Source organism: Orcinus orca, chromosome 18 (genome assembly GCF_937001465.1).
Source record: "Orcinus orca chromosome 18, mOrcOrc1.1, whole genome shotgun sequence".
Classification (NCBI taxonomy): domain Eukaryota; kingdom Metazoa; phylum Chordata; class Mammalia; order Artiodactyla; family Delphinidae; genus Orcinus; species Orcinus orca.
This window is the reverse complement of record NC_064576.1, coordinates 78,234,229-78,254,037: the sequence shown is the minus strand read 5'-3', so window position 1 is coordinate 78,254,037 and position 19,809 is coordinate 78,234,229. Positions and strand designations below refer to the sequence as shown.

Genomic DNA, 19,809 nt, shown 5'->3' with positions numbered 1-19,809 from the left:
AGGACAAGAAGAAAATATACTAGAAATGCCTCGAGAGCTCCATGAGTTTGGACCATCAGACACTGAGTGCCAGTTCTCCGGCAGGCACATGCCGGGTTCTGGGAACACAGAGGGCCAGCGACGAGTGTCTGGGTTAGGGGGATTCCTCCTGTGAGTAATAACTCCCATCACCAACCTACTGCTCACACTTCACATCTTCTATCCTGTGCCCCACCACTAGCACACACATTTTAACTCAATTTTAAACTTTTCTAAGGTCTCAAGGAAAATGGTGCACGCAGAACTCGCTGCCTCCCTTTTTGAAGACCCACGCTGCCACGCAAGGTTTGAAATTGGCATGAGTTGTCCTGCAATTTGTTCCTGGAAAGTCACAAATTCTATGTCTGGTTCTGTGTCCTATCCAGGCTCAGTGGCTGTGTAGCAGGTAGGATCTCACAATTAAAGATGCAGGGGAGGGCTTCCCTGGTGGCGCAGTGGTTGAGAGTCCGCCTGCCGATGCAGGGGACGTGGGTTCATGCCCCACCGGTCCGGGAAGATCCCACATGTCGTGGAGTGGCTGGGGCCGTGAGCCATGGCCGCTGAGCCTGCGTGTCCGGAGCCTGTGCTCCTCAACGGGAGAGGCCACAACAGTAAGAGGCCCGCATAACCGCAAAAAAAAAAAAAAAAAAAAAAGATGCAGGGGACAAGGAAAAAATGCAGAAAGGACTTCTCTTGTCTTAGAACAACCAGGTGACACTGTCAGTTAACTACAGAAGAGAGAAAAATAAGTAACTCACCTTTAGGATGGTTATGGTTTTCTTCCTTCAAATCATTTTTTTTCACAAGTGCTTCTTGATGTTGAGCCTCATAAAACAAATTGGGAGAAGCACCACTTTTTGAAGTTAAGACAAAATCTGGATGAGTAGTTCTACGGAAGTTGTTTTGTTCATCGGATAAAATGTTGGAAGTGTGTTTTTTTTCTTGGGTTTGATTCTGGTAGATATATGATGGTAAGAAGGGCGTGGGTTTCTCTACAGTGGCTGAATTTCCTGGAGATCTGTACTTCTGGCTCTGGTCATCAGGCACTAGAGTTAAACCTTACGATTAAGAAAATCAAAAAAACTGATGACTTTCTATAACATTTTCTGTACTACCTGTTACCCCTACTATTGAATACAAAGTTTTCTCCCAAGTGATAAAAGTATCTTTTCCTCATTAATAGGAAACTATGTTTAACAAAATCATGAAATTGTAAGACTCCAAAGTGACCTTTGATTTTTGAATATATTTATACCACGATTCATGTGCAGTTTGTACGTGGCAGAGCTGCAGCACCGCCTAACTCTGGAAGGCACCAATCACGCTCCATCCATGAGCACTGCTGGGAGCTGTCAACTCTACAGCCCTGTGACGAATACAGTTAAATGGAGAGCACCAATGCAGATAGTTACAAATAATCTGAATTGCTCCTTGATGATCAGTAACTGCTGTGTCACAACACACAAACGCATTTTCCCTTTATATTACCATTAACATGTTGGTAACCTCAGGTGGTGGAATTATGGGTGACTTCTGTTTTGTACTTTTCTGTAGTTCCTAAATTTCCTGTATTACTTTTTACCTGTTTTGTTTCTTAAGTCTCTACTTTTGAAATCACCCAATAAACAGAGAGAGGATTCCCTTTCTATATACCTCTAAGGTATAATTCTTAGAGAATAGATGGCAATACTAGCCATCCTGCCTGCTGTACCAGTCCCTTGAAATCCTGCTACTTTCCTCTGTTCTCCCAGATTGTTTCAATTAAACAGAATTAAAAGACATAATGGGAAGTGTTTCATAAAAAAGGCATGCCACTTATGTCCTATACCATCTGCCTCATCCCCAGCCCACAAATAAAACTGGAAATCAGGTAGGCCCTCATTGAGTATCAGAGTCAACCTCCCTTCCTTAAAAACAATACTCTCCCACTAAATATTTTTAACGAATGGTCAACCCACTTCAGCCTAACAACATCTTTGACAGAAGAGCAACAACCCAAAGCAGCAGCTCTCATAGCATGATCTGTAAACCCCTGGAGGTCTCCAAGACTCTTTCAGGCCATCCACCAAGCTCTAAGCTATTTTCAGAAATATTAAGACAGTACTTGCCTTTTTCACTGTGTTGACATATATACTGATGCTGCAAAGGCAAAATGGAAACCTCCTGGAGACTCCATTCAAAAGCAGTAGAGCAGCACCCACTGCGCTAGCAGTCACTGTGTTCGTCACCGCCATGTACTCTCAGTTTAAAACCAAAACAGAACAGTTCTGCGCTTCCCTGGTGGTGCAGTGGTTAAGAATCCACCTGCCAATGCAGGGGACATGGGTTCGAGCCCTGGTCCAGGAAGATTCCACATGCCGCGGAGCAACTAAGCCCGTGCGCCACAACTACTGAGTCTGCACTCCAGAGCCCATGAGCCACAACTACCGAAGCCCGCACGCCTGGAGCCCATGCTCTGCAACAAGAGAAGCCACCGCAATGAGAAGCCCGTGCACTGCAAAGAAGAGTAACCACAACTAGAGAAAGCCCACGCACAGCAACAAAGACCCAACACAGCCAAAAATAAATAATTTTTTTAAAAAAACCTTAAAAAAAAGTTTTACTTAAGAATGTTCTAGATAAAGCAGCAAAAATTATTAAATTTTTAAATTAAATTTTAAGCCTGAGTACATGAACATTCTATAGGACAAAATGAGAAGTACGCATAAATCACTTCTGCCGTAAACCAAGACATGGACTGTGAAATTTTTGAGCTACAAGCTCAACTAGAGGAACTTCCTTGGCAGGCCAGTGGTTAAGACTCCAAGATTCCAACGCAGGGGGGTAGAGTGCCCTTGGCGGGGAACTAACATCTCACATGCCTCGTGGAGCAGACAAAAAAAATCTGCTAAGCTCAACTAGACACTTCTTTCAGGGAACATCATTTTTTTTTTTTTTTTTCGGTACGCGGGCCTCTCACTGCCGTGGTCTCTCCCCTTGCAGAGCACAGGCTCCGGACGCACAGGCGGACTCTCAACCACTGCACCACCAGGGAAGCCCGGGAACATCATTTTTACTTGAAAGAATGAATGACAAACAATGAATGATTTAAACCTCAGTACTTGGCAGGCATTTTCTCAAAGATGAAACAAGTGAGCCAGTTACTTCAAAGAAGCTGACAATATTCGTTGCCAATGATAAAATTTGAACTTCCAAGTAAAAATGAGAATGTTGGAAAACATGTCCATCGCCATGAGCTTGACAACTTTATAATACAGTTATGATGAGATCTGTGGTAGTATTAATGGATATAAATTTTTATAATGAAATATGTCAATATTTTAAAAACCTACATAACTCAGGGAACTATTATTTTCCAAATAACCAATGCATGGTTTGGTTTTACCAAACCAAAGGTGATGAAAAATCCATTCAAAATGCCAAGATAATTAATGAAAGAATAAATAATCATAATAATTTACTACCAGGTTTATATAAAATGTTTTGAAAGGCACAGTAAGTTTTCAAAATGTATGTGTTAAGTTCAGGTATTTTTTATATTAAAAAAAATTATTGATCACTGGCAGTTAACTTAAATGTTGTTCCCAGAAAACATCACTTAAAAGTTTTACTTGTATAGAGAATGGGCTTGAGGACACGGGGAGTGGGAAAGAGAAGCTGGGACGAAGTGAGAGAGTGGCATGGACATATACACACTACCAAATGTAAAATAGATAGCTAGTGGGAAGCAGCCGCATAGCACAGGGAGATCAGCTCGGTGTTTTGTGACCACCTAGAGGGGTGGGATAGGGAGGGTGGGAGGGAGACACAAGAGGGAGGAGATGTGGGGATATATTTATATGTATAGCTGATGCACTTTGTTATACAGCTGCAACTGACACACCATTGTAAAGCAATTATACTCCAATAAAGATGTTTAAAAAAAAAGAAAGAAACAACATTGTAAAGCAATTATACTCCAGTAAAGATATTAAAAAAAAAGTTTCGTTTCTTTTTGCCTTATGGAAGGATAAATGCACAGTGCTTTGCCAAATACAGTTTGATGATTAACTCCTGAGTTTCTGTGACTTCCTTCTGGAATCCCTGCTCTTGGTGTTATCTGAGAAATTAGATGATCTGCCTATGACTTTATCTTTTAATGTGACCTTTCTCTTATGCCATGTGCACCTGAGAGAGTAAGATATCAGTAGAGACCCAGACTCTGGAGCTCAACAAACCTCACTCCAGGTGTGGAAATTAAATACAGGTTGGGTACAGCAAATAAAAGAGAGATTATTGTCATTCTACTTAGAACTGTATGATCCCAGAGTTTGAAGGAAATGTACACTCAGTTTATTCCAATCACTCATAGAATGCATAAAGGTATAATATAACATCCCATTGAGTGGTATGGTTTGTAATTACTGTTATTTATTCATTTCACTTAATTTGATGTTTTAAATTGTGGAAGTAATTCTTGCTTGTTTTGGCAACTCAAATAGTTCGAAGTATAAAGTTAATCTGCATAAGTCCACATCTTCTTATAAAATCAATCCCTGGACTTCCCTGGTGGCGCAGTGGTTGAGAGTCCGCCTGCCTATGCAGGGGACACGGGTTCATGCCCCGGTCTGGGAAGATCCCACAAGCCGTGGAGCGGCTGGGCCCGTGAGCCATGGCCGCTGAGCCTGCGCGTTCGGAGCCTGTGCTCCGCAACGGCAGAGGCCACAACAGTGAGAGGCCTGCGTACAGCAAAAAAAACAATGTATCAATCCCTTGGAGTAACTATTATTAATATTCATGTACGATTTCACACCCTTTTTTATGCTTATACAAACATCTACAGGCATACTCAAAATTACTTTCAAGAATAAATCATTCTGACCTTGAATGACTCTGACTTTCAGAAACTTCCTAAAATTTTATGATACTTTAGAAACTGAGATCTAGGGACTTCCCTGGTGGTCCAGTGGTAAAGAATCCACCTACCAATACAGGGGACGCGGGTTCGATCCCTAGTCGGGAAACTAACATCCTGCATGCCACAGGGCAACTAAGCCCACATACCACAACAACTGAGCTCGCACACCTCAATGAGAGCCCTCACGCCCAGGAGCCTATACGCCACAACTAGAGAGAGAAAAAAACCTGCACACCGCAACTAGAGAGAAGCCCGAGTGCTGCAACGAAGAGAAAAAGATCCCGCATGCCTCAACGAAGATCCTGTGTGCCGCAAGTAAGATCCGACGCAGCCAAATAAAAAAAGAAACTGAGATCTATTTTAATTAATGCAGTAATTATTTTTAATAATCTTTATTTTTAAAGAAAAAAATGGCAAGACATTCTAATATATTTTAATGTAATAGAGCATGAAAATTCACTAATATGATTTCAGATTCCATGTTGTGAATAACCGCTAAGAAACGACCACTTGTTGAGTTTGGTGCAGTATCAAAGAAATAACCAAAATTATTTGAAAAGCCTATTAAAATACTTCTCTCCCCTTTTTCCAATTACATGTCCGTGTGAGGCTGGGTTTTTTTTCACATACATCAACCAAATCAACATAACTGAAGAGATGGGAGGCAAAAGTAGATATGAGAATCAGCTGAGTTCTTTAAGCCAGAAGTTAAAGAGATTTTCAAAAACATTAAACAATGCAATTCTTCTCACTAATTTTTTAGAAAATTTTTTTTCATTAAAAAATGTTATTCTCTGGTTGTGCAGTGGTTAAGAATCTGCCCGCCAATGCAGGGGACACAGGTTCGAGCCCTCGTCCGGGAAGATCCCCATGTGCCGTGGGGCAACTAAGTCTCTGCACAACTAGTGACGCCCGCTCAGCCTAGAGCCCATGCTCTGCAACAAGAGAAGCCACCGCAATGAGAAGCCTGCGCACCACAACAAAGAGTAGCCCCTGCTCGCCACAACTAGAGAAAGCCCGCACACAGCAACAAAGACCCAACGCAGCCAAAAAAAAAAAAAAAGTTATTTATAGCATGTAATTGGTTATTATTTTAAATGAATTAGTTTTTAAATTTCTAAGTTTTAATTTCTAACACAGTAAATATCAATAGCTATAGCCCATATAACACAAGCTTTTTGGGGTCCTCAATAATTCAAGAGTGTTACAGGGTCCTGAAACCAAAAAATGTGAAAATGGCCCTAAAGCAATTGTTTCATAACTCCATGGAGGTAGTTCTTATATTAATAAGTTTGACATCTGCTTCCCTATTGCTCTACCATAGTGCTATTTCTACCTTAAGAACTATCACAGGCTATTGTAAATGATTTTGATTATTATTTTTATGTATTCCATAAAGGCACTCAATTATTTCAAGATACATACCACGTTCCCTATGTTCTCTAAGATAAACATCCAAATGCCCTAAACCACTCTTCATCTGCTACAGTTCTCATCACCAGCACTACCACCACTCCCCGAGTACCATCCAGCCACACTCTGCACATTCATTTGCCAATCTTTTCTTCTTTGTATTCTCAATGTCCAGCGCAACCTCTGAAGAGAACAAGCATTTTACTGAATCAGTAAAGCATGTCTCTTAAAAGGTAGCCCAAGAAGCAAACACACTGCTCCAGACCGCTGTTTTTCAAACTGTGGGACATAATCCATTTTATCAGCAGACACAACAGATCATGAATGGCATTTTTTTTTAATGACATACAATAGAATAAACAAAATATCCTTGTTACCTGCCAGGCACACCAATAAGAACTGATTCATGAAATTTCTTTGAAATTATGAGTCATCATTTAAGATGGTTTTGTTACTATGCGGCACGGTCAAAAAACTTTCAAAGCTACTGCTCCGGATCACATTTCCACTGCTTTCCCCCCACTGATAAGCACATCATGCTTTCTATTAACTGACCTGGCATACAACAGAAAAACTGTCCTCTACTACCACAGAAGATGTTTCTGGTGCGGCTCTTTAGCTGAGCAGCATGGCTTCTACGCATCCGCATCTTTACGACCCTGAGCAGTTTTTCATTCATCAGGCAGGGGTTGTAAACCAGTAGCCCTAGGCCAAATTCAGCTCTGGATCTTTCATTCTGCTGGGTCTTTTTAAAATTTTATTTTATAAATAAATATGAATGCCTTTAAGCAGGGCACACATGCTCCAGAATGGCACAGATCCCTCATCCCAATTATATTACACCACCACCATTCCATAGTTGTCTGCTTGGCTTCTTAAGAAATTGGAGTTTGCAACACATGATAGAGAAATGGTAGAAATGACCCGTCAAACAATGAAAGACAGGAAGTGTAGGTAACTGTCCATCGCTGTACTAAGCAAAGGTCTTACGTAAGCACATACTACCTGGGAGTGTATGCTGCCCAGACACCATGGTGAGCAGCTTCTCCTGTTCCGCCATGAGTCTTTGCAGTTGCTCTAACTGTTGCCTCTTCAGTTGTTCCTGCTTCTTCTGTTGTACTTCTTTCAGCTTTTTAAACATAAAATTAACTTGATTAAACTAACTTAATATTTCTTTATGGACCTTTGCCCCTTACATTTATCTTAATCCCTCCCGTCTCCCTTCTCATATCTTCTCTAATAAAGAGTTTCAAAGAGGGCTCTCTAGGGACATCCCTTGTGGTCCAGTGGTAAGACCCCGTGCTCCCAATGCAGGGGGCCCGGGTTCAATCCCTGGTCAGGGAACTAGATCCCACATGCTGCAACTAAAGACCCTGCATGCCGCAACTCAGACCTGGCAGAGCCAAATAAATAAATAAAAATTTTAAAGTTCTAAAAATTAAAAAAAAAAAAGAGGGATCTCTAAGTAACTAAATCTGCCACCAACACTAAACTCTCAACTAAGAAACAGAACAAGTCACATGAATCCTTTGACTCTTAAAACAGGATAGGTATCAGTACATTTATAATCAACTTTTCTTCCCTAATATTTGGTCAACCATTTCCAATTTAGTTTTTACAAAATGAGGGAGAAACCTAAAGATGTTACCGTAAGTGCTATATTTATATCTTACATATTAAATATGCTTTAATGTTTCATATCAAACAAAAGGCAAAATATGGTATTATGAGGCTTTCACAGTACAGGGGAAGAAACAAAAAGACCTGGAACAGGTGACCTTTCGTCGTACCTGCAATAACTGTGCAATAACACAGATACATATTAAGTCAAATCCCGTTTTACCTGTTCAAGCTTTTTAAAAAGTGGGTCTTTATAAGCCACTTCTTTGAATTCACTCACAGGATCTGAAATAAAGTCATTTTTGTTATCTTCCCAGTGTCCAGGAGCATGCTGACATGCCACTATTTGTGTTCCCTCTTTAGTCAAAGGAAAGACTCTCTGTGTTTCAGATTTATCTGATTGTAACTTGTAAGGGCTGTTGGGCTCCAACTTCTGTTCTTCATGAAGTGAATCTTCTTCACTTATAAAGCTGAAGCTATTTGAAAAATCTGTGGGGTTAATAGGAAAGCTGGTAGAAATGTTCACATTTACTCGCTTCTCTTCCTCTGCTTCCAAAATAGGAAATCCACGATTTAATATGACCCCAGCCCGAGAAGGACTGGTCATCCACTGGGTTAAGAAGTTCTGCCCACTGTTTAACTCTGAAGAGGCTGACATCAGGAACATTTTAGTCCAATGACACTACTGTATTTAAATAATGTAAAAGCTAGAAGAGCTGTTAATTTCCAACACCTGTAGAAACAAGACAGCCAACAAAAATTATTAGTTAAAGTTATTCAACCCAAACCTAACCCAGCACAAAAACCTACTGAATATTTCTTACAGGAAACACTTTAACTAGCAAAGCAATTGGGCAGTAAGTTACATATTTTTAAAACGTCTTTAAAATACCCAAATTGAGGGGATCAAAACTCAAAGTTCCCTTCTGATTTAATCAGTTACTGATGAATTTACACAAGTGCTCAATCAGTTGACCAAAAACTAAGGGAGCTAAAGCATCTTCTAAGTTATTTGATTACCAAAGGAAAAATAGGCCACTATCAATATCCACTTTAACCACGTGCATGCGTCTGGCCCTAGTCCAGTACTGCTTCTTTGCCCAATACGGGGAACCCTGTTCTCCCTAGACCCAGAACAGAAGTCACCACCACCCCATGGCTTCACCTGGCACTGTCTGCTGCTGTCCGTTCCTCCTCTTCTCTCTTATAACCCCTTGCCCAGCAGGCAGTCTCTCATCTGCATCCCTAGAGGTCTCTGACATCACTGCTTTGGCGTCATCTCATTATTAGTGGTATTTCGCTTCTGTGTTCATAATCTACCAAGCTGTGAGTTCCTTGAAGGTATCTGTATATTCACCACTGTCTAGCACCATCCGTCCCTGGGAGATAGAAGAAACTTGATAAATGTTTGCTAAAAGTAAGTTAAAATTAAATCAGAACTAAGGTTATATTGTTGAAAACAATTCAGTTTTATAAAGTATTGTTTGTGTTCATTCAATGTTCAACAATAAAAATTTCATTGGTTCATAGCACGGGACAGCTATGCTGTATGAATCATACTCTAAAACAACCAAATTCCTAGTGTAACTCTGTGACTAGTGCAACAGATAAGCAACTAACATTTACTGTGTTCTTACTCTGTGCCCAGTACTCCTGTAGGCACTGGGTAGACAGCAGTTAATAACTCAGAGTCTAGTGGGGAAAATACACACAAAAGCCATGTGGGGGTAGGAGACTGCAAGTTTAGACGGGGTGCACAGAAAGGCCTCACTTAGAGGAAAAGCTAAGGACCCGGTGGAAGAAGTACATGTGGTGCAGCTATGAGGGGCAGAATAAGACCCAGTCACCCAGACTTCATAACTCCCATCTGCAGGAAGCCCCCACCAATGCCCCATTCCTCCCGAAAACCACCAGTTCCTACAGCCCATCACCACTATCCACCTTGACTCCTCCAGGGTTCACGTCTTTATGTTTGGGAATCTATTTATGTCAGCGCCCTTCATCCGGGCCACGCTAATCTCCACGCATGTGCTTATCCTGTCTCCGTGTCCCAAGCATCCCAATGCCAAACACTCACTGTGCGTCACAAGCAAAATCTATTATTCTTAACCTCTTCTCTCACCTTCCTGAGAAAACCTCCTCCTATGGAGCCCATACCCTTGGAATACGTACCTTCTTTATTGTTCTTTTTTAGACCTGGATTATTCTCCCTTCCTCTACCATCAAAATCCCCAATTTTGAACCTCGTATTATCAGACTATATAACCTACTATTCCTTTATTGTCTACCACAACCTACAGAGTGTCCTGGGATCCTCTCCTTCATTCCTGAAAATTCTCTGGCTAAACAACTCGAAGAACAGAGTTGCCATTAACTGAAATGGAGAAAACTGGGGATAAAACAAAACAAAACAAAACAAAAAAAATGGCAGCGTGATTTGTTTTCTCACTGATATCACACGTTGACAACCACAGCTACTACGGCATTTAAAAAAAAAAAAACCTACTGCTATAGGCAGTTGCTATAGGCAACGACATGGATGAGAAAAGTTGAATCAAAGTCTGACACGAGGGCTTCCCTGGTGGCGCAGTGGTTGAGAGTCCGCCTGCCGATGCAGGGGACGCGGGTTCATGCCCCGGTCCGGGAGGAGCCCACATGCCTTGGAAAGGCTGGGCCCATGAGCCATGGCCGCTGAGCCTGCGCATCCAGAGCCTGTGCTCTGCAACGGGAGAGGCCACAACAGTGAGAGGCCCGCGTACCGAAAAAAAAAAAAAGTCTGACACGAATACTGTGTGATTCCACTTAGTATGAAGTTTGAGAAGAGGCAGAATAAACTCCCAGGTCCAGAAGTCAGAAGCATGGCTGTCTAGGAAGCTGGTATCACCTGGGAAGGGGTTTCTGCCTTCAGGATGCTAGGGATGTTCTGTATCTGGGAGGTGACTACACTGGTATATATGTTTGGGCTGTACACTTAAGATTAAGGCACTCTGAGAATTCCCTGGCAGTCCAGTGGTTAGGACTCTGCACTCTCGCTGCCAAGGGCCCAGGGTTCGATCCCTGGTTGGGGAACTAAGATCTGGCAAGCCACATGGTGTGGTCAAAAAAAAAAAAAAGATTAAGGCACTTTACTGGATATCTCTTACTCCTGAATAATTTTTTTAAACTGTGGTAAGCAAACTAATTCTAACTATTTCTGAGTTGGAAACCTATGTAAAAAGGCAAAACTCTTCATCAGAATCAACCAAGTAACCCTGACTGAATTTAAACGACCTCATCAGGAAACTTATGAAATCCAAATTTAGAACAAAGACAAGCTACAAGGTCATTCTGTAACATCAAAAACCAGAAAAGGTTTTTAAAAACAACAGAAAAGATCAATGAAACTAAAAGCTGGTTCCCTGAAAGGATAAACAAAATTGATAAACCACTGGCCAGACTCATCAAGAAAAAGAGGGAGAGGGCCCAAATCGATAAAATCAGAAATGAGGGACTTCCCTGGTGGCGCAGTGGGTAAGAGTCTGACTGCCAGTGCAGGGGACACGGGTTCAAGCCCTGGTCTGGGAGGATCCCACATGCCACGGAGCAACTAGGCCAGTGCGCCACAACTACTGGGACTGCGAGCCACAACTACTGAGCCCATGTGCCACAACTATCGAAACCTGTGCACCTAGAGCCCATGCTCCGCAACAAGAGAAGCCAGTGCAATGAGAAGCCCGTGCACAATTAAGAGTAGCCCCCACTTGCCACAACTAGAGAAAGCCCAGGTACAGCAGTGGAGACACAATGCAGCCAAAAATAAATAAATAAATAAATTTATTTTTAAAAAATTTCAAAAGATTGCATTACGTTCCTTAAAAAGAAAAAAAATGAAAGAGAAGTTACAACCAACACTACAGAAATACAAAAGATCATATGAGACTATTATGAGCAACTATATGCCAATAAAATGGACAACCTAGAAGAAATGGACAGATTCTTAGAAAGGTACAATAATCTCCCAAGACTGAGCCGGGAAGAAATAGAAAATATAAACACATATATATGGAACTTAAGAAAAAAAAAATGTCATGAACAACTTAGGGGTAAGACAGGAATAAAGACACAGACCTACTAGAGAATGGACTTGAGGATATGGGGAGGGAAAGGGTAAGCTGTGACATAGCGAGAGTGTGGCATGGACATATGTACACCACGAAACGTAAAATAGCTAGTGGAAAGCAGCCGCATAGCACAGGGAGATCAGCTCGGTGCTTTGTGACCACCTAGAGGGGTGGGATAGAGAGGGTGGGAGGGAGGGAGATGCAAGAGGGAAGAGATATGGGAACATATGTATATGTATAACTGATTCACTTTGTTATAAAGCAGAAACTAGCACACCATTGTAAAGCAATTATACTCCAATAAAGATGTAAAAAAAAAAAAAAGAAAGAAAAAGAAAATATGAACAGACCAATTACCAGTACTGAAACTGAATGAGTAACTAAAAAACTCCCAACAAGCTAGAGTCCAGAACCAGATGACTTTACGGGTTAATTCTACCAAACACTGAGAGAAGAGTTAACGCCTACTGTTCTCAAACTATTCCAAAAAATTGCAGAGGGAGGAACACATCTGAACTCATTCTATTTAAATGTGCCACCATCACCCGGATACCAAAACCAGACAAAGACATCACAAAAAAAAGAAAATCACAGGTCAGTATCACTGATGAACACAGATGCAAAAATCCTCAACAAAATTCTAGCAAACCAACTCCAACAATACATTAAAAGGATCATACACCATGATCAAGTGGGATTTATCCCAGAGATGCAAGGATTTTTCAATATCTGCAAATCAATTAATGTGATACAACACATTAACAAATTGAAGAATAAAAACATTATGATCATCTCAGTAGATGCGGAAAAAAACTTTTGATAAAATTCAACATTCATTTATGATAAAAACTCTTAGGAAATGGGCATAAAGGGAACATCCCGCAACATAACAAAGGCCATATATAACAAACCCATAGCTAACATCATACTCAATAGTGAAAAGCATTTTTTCTAAGATCAGGAACAAGAAAAGGATGCCCACTCTCACCACTTTTATTCAACATGGTTTTGGAAGTCATAACCACAGCAATCAGAGAAGAAAAAGAAAAGGAATCCAAATAGGAAAAGAAGTAAAACTGTCACTGTTTGCAAATGACATGATGCTATACACAGAAAATCGTAAAGATACTAGCAGAAAACTACTAGAGCTCATCAATGAATTCAGTAAATTTGCTGAACACAAAATTAATACACAGAAATCTGTTGCATCTCTATACACTTACAATGAAATGTCAGAAGGAGAAGTTAAGGAAACAACCCCACTTGCCATCACATAAAAAAATGAAATACTTATGAATAAACCTACCTAAGGAGGCAAAAGACCTGTACTCCAAAAACTATAAAACACTGATGAAAGAAAATGAAGACAACACAAAAAGATGCAAAGATATACTGTGTTCTTGGATTGAAAGAATCAATATTGTTAAAATGACCATACTACCCAAGGCAATCTACAGATTCGATGCAATCCCTATCAAATTACCAATGGCATTTTTCACAGAACTAGAGCAAAAAATTTTAATTTGTATGGAAGCACAAAAAACCCCGAATAGCCAAAAGAATATTGAGAAAAAAACAACAGAACTGGAGAAATCACACTCCCTGATTTCAGACTATATTACAAAGCTACAGTAATCAAGACAGTATGGCACTGGCACAAAAACAGACATACAGATCAATGGAACAGGATAGAAAGCCCAGAAATAAACCCACACACTTATGGTCAATTAATCTATGACAAAGGAGGCAAGAATACACAATAGAGAGAAGACAGTCTCTTCAATAAGTGGCGCTGGGAAAACTGGACGGCTACATGTAAAAGAATGAGATTAGAACATTCTGTAAGGCCATATACAAAAATAAATTCAAAATGGATTAAAGACCTAAATGTAAGACAGGATACTACAAAACTCCTAGAGTAAAACACAGGCAGAACACTCTTTGACATAAATTGTAGCAATATTTTTTCAATCCGTCTCCTGAGTAATGAAAATAAAATCAAAACAAAAAAACAAAATGGGACCTAATAAAACTTAAAAGCTTTTGCACAGCAAAGGAAACCATAAGCAAAACAAAAAGACAACCTGCAGAATGGGAGAAAATATTTACAAACGAAGCGACCAACAAGATATTAATTTCCAAAATATAAAAACAGATCATACAGCTCAACATCAAGAAAACAAACAACCCAATCAACACATGAGCAGAAGACCTAAATAGACGTTTCTCCAAAGAAGACATACAGATGGGCAACAGGCAAATGAAAAGATGCTTAACATCAGTAATCATCAGGGAAATGCAAATCAAAACCACAATGAGGTATCACCTCACACCAGTCAGAATGGCATCACTAAAAAGTCTACAAATAATGAATGCTGTAAACCTACATAAGGAGACAAAAGATCTGTATGCAGAAAATTATAAGACACTGATGAAAGAAATTAAAGATGATACAAATAGATGGAGAGATATACCATGTTCTTGGATTGGAAGAATCAACATTGTGAAAATGACTCTACTACCCAAAGCAATCTATAGATTCAATGCAATCCCTATCAAACTACCACTGGCATTTTTCACAGAACTAGAACAAAAAATTTTGCAATTTGTATGGAAACACAAAAGACCCCGAATAGCCAAAGCAATCTTGAGAACGAAAGAAGGAACTGGAGGAATCAGGCTCCCAGACTTCAGACTATACTACAAAGCTACAGTTATCAAGACGGTATGGTACTGGCACAAAAACAGAAAGATAGATCAATGGAACAGGATAGAAAGCCCAGAGATAAACCCACGCACATATGGTCACCTTATCTTTGACAAAGGAGGCAGAAATGTACAGTGGAGAAAGGACAGCCTATTCAATAAGTGGTGCTGGGAAAACTGGACAGCTACATGTAAAAGTATGAGATTAGATCACTCCCTAACACCATACACAAAAATAAGCTCAAAATGGATTAAAGACCTAAATGTAAGGCCAGAAACTATCAAACTCTTAGAGGAAAACATAGGCAGAACACTCTATGACATAAATCACAGCAAGGTCCTTTTTGACCCACCTCCTAGAGAAATGGAAATAAAAACAAAAGTAAACAAATGGGACCTAATGAAACTTAAAAGCTTTTGCGCAGCAAAGGAAACCATAAAGAAGACCAAAAGACAACCCTCAGAATGGGAGAAAATATTTGCAAATGAAGCAACTGACAAAGGATTAATCTCCAAAATTTATAAGCAGCTCATGCAGCTTAATAACAAAAGAACAAACAACCCAATCCAAAAATGGGCAGAAGACCTAAATAGACATTTCTCCAAAGAAGATATACAGAGTGCCAACAAACACATGAAAGAATGCTCAACATCACTAATCATTAGAGAAATGCAAATCAAAACTACAATGAGATATCATCTGACACCAGTCAGAATGGCCATCATTAAAAAATCTAGAAACAATAAATGCTGGAGAGGGTGTGGAGAAAAGGGAACCCTCTTACACTGTTGGTGGGAATGTAAATTGATACAGCCACTGTGGAGAACAGTATGGAGGTTCCTTAAAAAGCTACAAATAGAACTACCATACGACCCAGCAATCCCACTACTGGGCATATACCCTGAGAAAACCATAATTCAAAAAGAGTCATGTACCAAAATGTTCATTGCAGCTCTATTTACAATAGCCCAGAGATGGAAACAACCTAAGTGTCCATCATCGGATGAATGGATAAAGAAGATGTGGCACATATATACAATGGAATATTACTCAGCCATAAAAAGAGACGAAATTGAGCTATTTGTAATGAGGTGGATGGACCTAGAGTCTGTCATACAGAGTGAAGTAAGTCAGAAAGAGAGAGACAAATACCGTATGCTAACACATATATATGGAATTTAAAAAAAAAAAAATGTCATGAAAAACCTAGGGGTGAAACAGGAATAAAGACACAGACTTACTAGAGAATGGACTTGAGGCTGTGGGGAGGGGGAAGGGTAAACTGTGACAAAGCGAGAGAGAGGCATGGACATATATACACTACCAAACGTAGGGCAGTTAGCTAGTGGGAAGCAGCCGCATAGCACAGGGAGATCAGCTCGGTGCTTTGTGACCGCCTGGAGGGGTGGGATAGGGAGGGTGGGAGGGAGGGAGACGCAAGCGGGAAGAGATATGGGAATATATGTGTATATATAACTGATTCATTTTGTTGTGAAGCTGAAACTAACATACCATTGTAAAGCAATTATACTCCAATAAAGATGTTAAAAAAAAAATAATAATAATAATAATAATAATGAATGCTGAAGAAGGTGTGAAAAGGGAACACTCCTACGCTGTTGGTGGGAATGTAAGTTAGTGCAGCCACTATGTAGAACAGTAAGGAAGCTCCTTAAAAAACTAACAGAACTACCATATGATCCAGCAATCCCACTCCTGGTCATATATCCACAGAAAACCCTAATTCTAGAAGATACATGCACCCCAATGTTCATAGCAGCACAATTTACAGTAGCCAAGACATGGACGCAACCTAAATGTCCACTGACAGATGAATAAGGAAGATGTGGTACATATATACAATGGAGTAGGAGCCATAAAAAATAATGGAAAATTGCCATTTGCGGCAACATGGATGGACCTAGAGATGACCACATTAAGTGAAGTCAGACAGAGAAAGACACGTATCATATGATATAACTTATATGTGGAATCTAAAAAAAAAAAAAGATACAAATGAACTCATTTACAAAACAGAAACAGACACAGAAAACACTTACGGTTACCAAAGTAGATTGGCAGGGGGTGGGGGTGGGAGGCATAAATCAGAAGTTTAGGATTAACAGACACACGCTACTAAACATAAAACAGGTAAACAACAAGGATCTGCTGTACAGCACAGGGAACTCTACTCAATATCTTGTAATAACCTATAAAGGAAAACAACCTGAAAAAGAATATGTATGTATGTATAATTGAATCACTTTGCTATACACTTGAAACACAACATTGTAAATTAACTATACTCTAATTAAAACAAAAAAAACTAGCAAAGTTCCCTACTAGACTGGCAAGCGCAAGCACCGATGTGATGCAGCACTCAGACTTCTGCATGTAAAACAGAGCAGGACCCTATGGTCCCTGCCCCCCATGGCCTCAGCCTGCCTTTTTGTCTGTGGAAAAACCAAAGAATAAGTTTAACCAGAGAAGTGAGAAAATGCAGAAGCAAAGAAAAGCAGTCAAACAGGACAAAACAATAACAGTTTAGTCATTAAGCAAAAGCAAGGCACTTTAGCTCCTTCTCAAGGGCTGTAGCTAATATCGGGAGCCCTCTCCGGTGGGCTGTCTTGTAGGTAATGAAACCCCCATCAGGTGGGAGAAGTGAACTACATTAACTGTAGCCATGACATAAGCTGCCGCGATTCTAAAAACTGGCCTCAAGAAAATGGGAACAAACCGACTTTGGAACCTAAGGTTAACTACTTAAAACAGTCAAGATGACGCTGGCCAGAGCACCGCATGACCAGCTTCAAGATGCCTGTCCGAGCTGCCTGCGTTGCTTCCACGTGGGCTCCTCCCGCCGCCTATAACAGCTCTTGACCCACGACTGTCGACTGTGGCCGCGGAGGGCAGGGGAGGGGAGTCGGCCTTTGGACAGGAGTCGCCCTCCCCGCTCCCGGCACCCAAAAGAAAGCAAACTTTCCTTTCCACCAGCCTTGCCTCTTCACTGGCTTTTGCGCAGGGGCATCCGGAACTCACTTTCGGTAACACATATCTCGCCCACGTAAAAAAGAAACCTCCCCTGCTTCATTTCAGCTTCATCACTATGATCCTAGAGGTATATTTACTGTCGGCATGACGCACAGAAATACAATTCCACCTTAACCTGTTACTTAGTATTGATGCTAAGGCCTTGGTAAAGGGAGCATATACAGCAAAATGCCCAGAATGGATTATTAGGAGGTGGACTCAGATCTTCCTGATATCAAAATCTGTTTGAAACGAACGGACAGCCTTGAAACCTCCAAAGACTACCACGTAAACATTATTTAAAGCAGCGGGCCGGGAGGGATAAATTCTCTACCTCGCGAGGAGGAAAAGGTAGACGCAAACAATTCAAAGCCTCCCTCAGGCCTTGAGAAGTAACTGGTCGCTTAGAAAGGTGACTTACCGGTCTCCCAAAGTACACGTCCTTGAAAGCCACCAACCCACAGCAAAGCTTTCAAACCCGAAGCTTTGCAAGACCGCACCTGCCGGCAGGGAGACCGGCCCAGACCAGCAGGAAGGTGACGCACCGACGCGCTCCTCGCGCAGCTGCGGCCCCGCGCCTCCGCGCAGCAGCTCAGAGTGCAGCCGAGACCACAAGCGGCGGGAGCCCGCGAGAAGCCGCCGCGGAACAGCGCTAGCAGGCCCGACACTGACCCAGAGCTCCCCTCGCCGCCCGGCGCCGCTCCCCGAGCGCCCCGCCGTCCCTCGTGGACGCACGGCGACGAACACACCAGCTCCTCCGGTCCTCCCCACCCCCACCCCACCCCACCCCCTCCACGAAGTCCCGCTCCTCGGCCCCGGCCTCTCAGTCCACTCACGCCAGCGCCCGAGCCGTCGTCGCCGCCGCCGCTACCCTTACAAACCACCCGCCACAGCCTCCGCGGCCAGCCGGCTCCGCCCAGGCCCGAGGGCTCCTGGGAAATGTAGTTCCTACCTGCCCCTCTGCGCTTGCGAGAGCACGCAGCCGGACTCACGCAAACTACCACTCCCGGCGACCCAGCGTACCACGTTACTAGGCGCTCACGGCCCGGCGTCTTCCGCCCGGGAGCGGGGGGCAAGGGGTGGTGGTGGCGGGCGGAGAGGCGGGGGGAAACAGTTCCCGGAGAGAACTTCCGGGACAGACCGAGCCCCTCCCCTGCCTTTCAAAACTTCGGCTGGCGCCCTCGCGGTTGGGGCGGGGGCGTCTGTCTAGTTCCGCGTGTCTTTTGTTTTTTGTTTTTGTCTTCTTTGCCACGAGTGACCAAGTAAACGAAAAAAGGACAGTCGGCCACACTCTCTGATGAGTCAAAAGTAACCTTGTGATGAAGTCACTCCTAAAGTAGCTATCGCTCGTCTTTTCTGCCTAATGCGTAGTTGGCTCTTTGCCCATTAGGTAATAAAGCCTAATTTTATTTTGTTTATTTTTTATTAAAATAAACCTAGTTCTGTTTTGAACACTAAAGTGCAAAACTCGAAAACCGTTTTCTTAATTGCCATTGCAGATGCAGACACTGCAAGTTACCATTGTGTACACTCCCAGGCTTTGTGTCTGTTTAAATAAATATTTAAAGAAATCAAATGAAGTGCTATTTCCAACAACCGGTACAGTGTAAGAAACAAACTACTGTTACCAAGTCCAAGCTTGTATTGCTTGCGCCGCAGGAGAGGCCAATAATCCGAGAGAGCAGTACTTGGGACAAGGACTAACGACTGTATTCGGAAAGCCAGCAGACAGAGAAGATGGTGAGCTTGTGCCCCTAAAGAACCATCTTGCCTGAGTTAGAATTCAGGCTCCTTTTATACTCAAAGGGCAGTAAAGTCAAACATCTCCTGGTTCCCATGAGCCTCTGGAGGGGATGGGTTAATTTCTTCCTCCCTGCAGTCAGTCATTCACAGGTGAGCCTGGTCAGGAGGTTTGTGAGCTAAACAAAGGTATTTTAGCTTAATGCTCATCACCTGGCAGGCAGGGTTCCCAGAGATGGGCCGTTGTGTATAACTTAAGCTTACAGGCAACATCCCTTTAGTGA

At 41.9% G+C, this 19,809-nt stretch overlaps 1 protein-coding gene across 3 annotated transcripts in view; it reads right to left on the bottom strand.

The window, feature by feature from the left end:
* CENPJ (centromere protein J) overlaps positions 1–18,713 on the bottom strand; it is a 57,881-nt gene extending 39,168 nt beyond the window's left edge. Inside the window, exons 1-5 of one of the 3 annotated variants that reach the window (XM_012537420.3) lie at positions 18,622–18,713; positions 9,114–9,327; positions 8,172–8,681; positions 7,334–7,457; positions 777–1,076 (exon numbers count right to left, since the gene is read on the bottom strand). In XM_012537420.3, coding sequence (XP_012392874.1) covers positions 777–1,076; positions 7,334–7,457; positions 8,172–8,615 — 868 coding nt within the window. In that variant the 5' untranslated portion in view covers positions 8,616–8,681; positions 9,114–9,327; positions 18,622–18,713. Of the gene's footprint in view, positions 1–776; positions 1,077–7,333; positions 7,458–8,171; positions 8,682–9,113; positions 9,328–18,206; positions 18,509–18,621 lie in introns of those variants that run through there. The other 2 variants (XM_049701245.1, XM_033409410.2) reach the window with 2 other exon arrangements.
* Between the last annotated feature and the right edge of the window lie 1,096 nt (positions 18,714–19,809).